This window comes from Egretta garzetta, unplaced genomic scaffold, assembly GCF_000687185.1.
Source record: "Egretta garzetta isolate BGI_Z169 unplaced genomic scaffold, ASM68718v1 scaffold41, whole genome shotgun sequence".
NCBI classification, from domain to species: domain Eukaryota; kingdom Metazoa; phylum Chordata; class Aves; order Pelecaniformes; family Ardeidae; genus Egretta; species Egretta garzetta.
Genome location: NW_009258755.1, coordinates 3,752,065 through 3,757,699, shown reverse-complemented (window position 1 = coordinate 3,757,699; position 5,635 = coordinate 3,752,065). Strand labels below are relative to the sequence as shown.

The 5,635-nt window shown below is 38.0% G+C and overlaps 1 protein-coding gene across 1 annotated transcript in view; it reads left to right on the top strand.

The window, feature by feature from the left end:
* Positions 1 to 4,390, top strand: part of SLC28A3 (solute carrier family 28 member 3) — a 43,228-nt gene extending 38,838 nt beyond the window's left edge. Inside the window, 3 exon segments of the mRNA XM_009649183.1 lie at positions 431 to 529; positions 2,262 to 2,385; positions 4,276 to 4,390. Coding sequence (XP_009647478.1) covers positions 431 to 529; positions 2,262 to 2,385; positions 4,276 to 4,390 — 338 coding nt within the window.
* The last annotated feature ends 1,245 nt before the right edge of the window (positions 4,391 to 5,635 follow it).

The window sequence follows — 5,635 nt, the reverse complement described above, 5'->3', positions numbered from 1 at the left end:
CTGGAGGGAGAAAGAAAAATGGAAAAACCACCTGGGTTCCCCACCAGGCAGCCAGAATTGCTGGTGGCCACCTTTACCCTGGAGCCCAGGTGGGGCAGCATGGAGGAGCAGGACCCAGACGTGGGGCCAGAGCCCGCTGCCGTGCCCAGGGTTTGCACCTGGAAGCTGCCAACTGCCAGCAGAGATGTATAAGCTGCCAAGGCAAACAGAAGTCACTATTTTATACACAAGCCACCTTCTTAACAAAAAGAGCCAACATTGACACTACGCCTTCAAATGGTCCACTAAAAATGTCTCATTTTCCCTCCTTGTTTCTCCTGGTCCATAGTGCAGGGTGGGAATTTCCTCTCGTAGTGGGAGACCTGACAGGTTCATCTTCTTCATATCTATATGTATTTATGTTTGACACACACTTTAATTTTCTTCCTAGCAAGCATTGCTCCCTCAAAAAAAAAGGAAATAGCTGGTGGTGCTTTCAGGGCAATGATTGCGGGAACTGTCGCCTGTTTCATGACAGCCTGTGTTGCAGGTACCGTACCCAAATTCGGTGACTCTTACAGTCAGTGACCACAGGGTGGCTCGCCTCGGTACAACAGACACAGCTGGGCAACTCCTGTGGTTCCAACGCTCATGTTCTCGGGTTTGGCAGGATCAAAAGTCAACATGCAATGAAAAGTTCCAGAAAACTGAAATATGAAAAGGCTTATTCTTTTTTCTTCCATTATGTCTTATCTCTCACTTTTTTTTTTCTTTTTTTGTTAGTCTGTGTGTAACACATGACTCATGAACAAAGCAAGTTATAGATGAGTTACAAACCCTCCTCCGCACTGCTGGCTACAGAAATACAAAAGTAATTATGGAGCAGAAATGGAGAAGTGGAATGAAAGGAGGGTGTAACAGAGAAGGAGCAAGGGAGAAGCTGAACAACTTTTTGCCTTAATGTTGAATTGATATTTTGGGCTGATAGGATTCCCACAGAATATTTAAGTTAACGGAACTGTCCTAAGGTGGGACTCAGCAGTAGATCCTTATTTTCAAAATCTCACCTTCAAGCTGAGTAAAGAGTCACAATGCAACATCCACTTTTGGGAGGAAATTAAAAAGAACATTAAAGATTCAAAAGATTAATTAATTGATCAGATACGATTCAGCAGGTAAAATTTATCCCCAGTATCTAACAATACCTTTCCCAGCTTTCTTTTCTGAGCATATGATACACAGAATTGCATGATGAAGGTTAAAACACTCCAGTGAAGAAAGACCTTGGTGTTTTATGTAGCTGAAAACAGCATATCTGTGTTTACCACAGCTTCCCTACCTATTCTTTTGTGTTCACTGAAGCTACAGAAACATACACATCTTAAGGATAAGCCCACACTATTTTCTGAAGGTTGTAGAAGTAGTACACTTGAAACTTCATTTTTCTCACAGCCCTCCATAATATTTTAATATGTTACAATACCCTGTATAACTGACGAATCAGGAAGTCTTACTAAAATATGTAATTTCACAATCCTGGCCTTAAGAATAAAATTGTGAACAGCCACTGGGCAATCTTTCCAAAATAATAAAATCTGCTTTGGAAAGAAAATTACATTCCACCCACTCCTGCCATGACAAATGCTTTCCTTATGCCCAGAAGAAGGTAAAAGAGCTAAGCAATTTCTACTACCCCAGTTGTAAGAACATATTAAAAATGTGTCCGGCTTCACAATACTACTTACAAGAAGGAGCTGTCACTTTCATATTTTTGTGTCTCTGTTACTGCAATGAATGCTGTCATTACTATTCATAGGAAATTTTGGAGAACATCTAGCAAAGCAAAGATAAATAAATCATAACTACCTTAATTTAAAATAAAAGGTCCCGTACTTGCACTGATATAAATGGAGCATAGCTCCATCTTACTTAATGAAAGGATGCTGGCCCAGCAATGAGAAAGCCACTAGCATACTTTTTTAGTAGCATTAAAAGGGGCAGAAAAACAGTCCGTTCTAAGTATAACAGGTTACCATACTCTAATTTCTACATGTAAAAAAAAATATATATTTGTGGTCACTCGTTAATCCAGTTCTGTAAAATTACTAGGATTTTTTAAAAATCCCACAGTTCAGGGATTTTAATCTTTCACCTTTACAGAACCATCTCAAAGAGTGATTTCATATCAGCCAGAATGTTTCATCTGGCCATGCCCCAGTGACTGACATCCCCAAGTCTTATCTTCCTCTTCATTACTCATTAAGAAAATTGTTACTTCACAGGAATGCTGACTGTCCCTGTTCTGGAAGTTCCTTGCCACATCTTACTAGGGAATGCCTTCAACTCCACAGATTTCCCTGCCAACAGCACAGAGTTAGTTGAATGCTGCCAGCAACTCTTCACCAGGTACTGAGGAGCCCTTTATCCTTCTGTCAGCGTAATTTAGGGACTTCACATATTCTTTGAAAACACAATTTTACTTTTTTATTTGGCTTTTTTTCTTAGGCACCAGCTTTCCATGAACTTGTGTCTTTAAAAAAAAATTAATATTTTAACGCTGCTGAATTGTTTTCCTTTGCTTGGGCATTTCTCTGTTACATGCCAAACACAAACAGAACCAACAGAGAACTCAAAACATCTTTGTCCAAACCTGAGCTTCCCAAAGGCTAATGATAGACTATCATATAAAGATTTAGTGGTCTAGCTCAGACTAATCTCAAATATTAACAAAAAATAAATAAAATGTTTCAACTAACATAATGTTAACATTAGTCTCTGAGGATAACTAGCTGAAAATAGCCAGGAGCTTTTCCTTCTGCTGTCTATGAATCTGGCTAAAGATAACTGTAGTTATGCCTGTTTACATAGAAAACTTTACACACATTTAAAATACAAAAATATTCTGAGGTAAATAGTATTTCATAATTCTCTATCTAAGATAGAGAAGAAAGAAATAATGGTATTAAATAAGGAATATATTCAGACATACTTAACACTATCTCACAAAGAACCAAAGGTCTATGTACTTCAATTATGGCAAGAACTTTTTAAATTTGTCCTAATGTGCTGCTTTTTTTTTTCCATTTTCACAACTAATTGCTTTAGAAACAAATACTCTAATTCATCTGTTTTCCATGCTATTGAAAATAGAACTTAATCTTTCTATTCACATTTGTTTTAGCAAAGACAATGCTCTAAGATTGAGCACTTGTCTACAACAAAAACATAAAATGCAATAGTGATGTTGCTGTAAGAATTCTGTTCACAAAATCCTCAAATAGAGAAATTTTTCAGAATTGTTTTGATTTCACTGAATCTACCTTCACATCCCCCTCTTAAGTAAAACAGATTTTTTGTATGTGTAGTAGAGAGGTATCTTGTTACCTCTTCTTAGTATTAAGACTTGTGGCAACTTGAAACTTCTTATGAAACTTAATTCCTCAAGTTTGGAATAAAAATTCCAATTCGAACTTCAGGTGAATTTTTTTTCCTGTATTATTCTTTTGACACATTATATTTCTTCCTTCCATGCCTTGGCATAAAATGTAGCTTCAAATATGGGCACATACAATATGTAAGGTGGCCTTATTTTTATGGTAACATTTTTAGATATCAACTATTCACAAAAATGTAATTTAAAAAAATGATTCATTTTGGTATCAAGGCCACGACCTTCTGCCTGAACATCAGCACTTGCATATCACTGCAAGGAATTTCTGCTCTGGCAACCTGATGTTCCAAACAAGTCTGTCATAACACTGAACCAGTGTCAAAAACTTCTTTGCACACTAATTCATTCATCTCTCTTCATCACTCCTACTTTTCTTCATTACACTAATTTTAACTCTACTAGGTCACTACAAAGACGAGAACTTGCTCTTTTTTCACCAGAATCAATGCTGAACAAATTCTTCAAAGATGCAAAAATCTTGAATAGTGAAGTGAAACCGGCACTCATTTCATGATTTAGGTAGATACATTCAAGGCATGAGGACTTTATACAGCAAACCAGGCATCACCCTAATAAAAAGGGAGAACATCTGGTCATGGCACATGGTTGGTGTTTGGAAAGTCTTCTCTCTGTTTCATGTCTCATGAAAATTTTAATATATTTAAAATTGCTTTGGAGAGAGTGTGTGTGTGAGTGCATGCGCATGTGTGTGTGCATCTGTGGGTGTGTATATATATATACACTACATATGTGTGTGTGTATATACATACACACACACCCACACATATATGTTCCCATAAGACAAAAGGACTCTATCTCATTTCTGCTTTTACCTCCTTCCCCAGTGTAAATAATTCACAGGAGATCTTCCCTGGAGGAAACTACAGCCTGAGTTCCTGGAAAGGATGTTGCCAAATACTGGATCAGCCTGCTTTTCATTGCACTTGGATTAAACCTTAATTGGGGGGGCACAGGTGAGGAAGACAGGAATAGATCATAAATAAGAGCTGTGTTCCTTGGTAGAAATGTAATAAAAAATATCCTTTTCCACAAGTGTGAAGCCTCCCCACTCAACCATTATTTTCCATCTCTTACCAGCCCAATTCCTCTGACTTGCTTGGAATAACTCATAGATTGAACTGGGATAAATGCAAGAAACCTTTTGCTGCAGATCTCTTCTCCCATTACAGATCAGAACATTTCTGAGCCTGATTCTCCTGATTTCATTTCTACCCTGAAACTGATGATTCTGTAGAATTAAACTGCTATAGCCAAGAAGAAAGTCAGATTCAGAGGATCTGACTGCCACTTACAGAAAGTTGTGAACTAGAAATAATATTTAGACTTACCATCCATTCCTGATAATATTTCTGCTCTTTTTGATACCGAAGAAGTGTTTTTACTGCAGAAAGATAAATTACTCTGTTCTCAGAAATCTCTGTGTATTTCTTCTGGTGACTATGGCTGCATGTGAACTGAGCTGCTCACATGTGGTGCACCTCACCAGCTTGGTCACTGAAGCCCCCAGATCAGGGACTAGCCACTGTGCACCCCAGTCCCCTTCCTTCTGCCCGCAGAGGTATCCAGGCCACACCTTTATCCAGGAGGTTGGTCTGTGTTGAGAGGTAACTCATATGAATGGAAATGTCCAAACGCCAAGGGAAGTCTCCTGTATCGATTCTTCACAATCTTTGTTGTCAACAGTTGTGAGAATTGATCCCGGAGTCACTGACCAGGAAGTCAGAGCAGTGCTCCTACCAGAAGCAACAGAGCTGTGCTGCAAATCAAATGTGGGTAAAATCAGGTCACAATCTCCCTGCAAAAGCAACGTTGATGGAGCTTGAAGACCTCTAGAAGATCCTCTTGGAGAGGAAAGTCTGCTATGTTTTAAGGCATCAAACCAAAAAAGTTCTTTGCAGATTGTTTTGCAAAATATTGTGATCTATATATTCGTATCCCATTACATTGTTAATACAAAAGCCTGGGAAAAAAAAGCTAAAAACTGAAGTACAGCAACATCATAAATTCCTGACATACCCTCCAAATAAAACTTGTGCAGATGGAAATGAACAAGTCTATTCTGATAAAACAATAAATTATTACAGAATCTGTTCTGGTAAATTCAGATCCATAAACTTAGACAGCTGCCAGTACAGCTATTTTCACGGGGTATTTATTTGGACTTATTATAAAAGATGCTAGTTT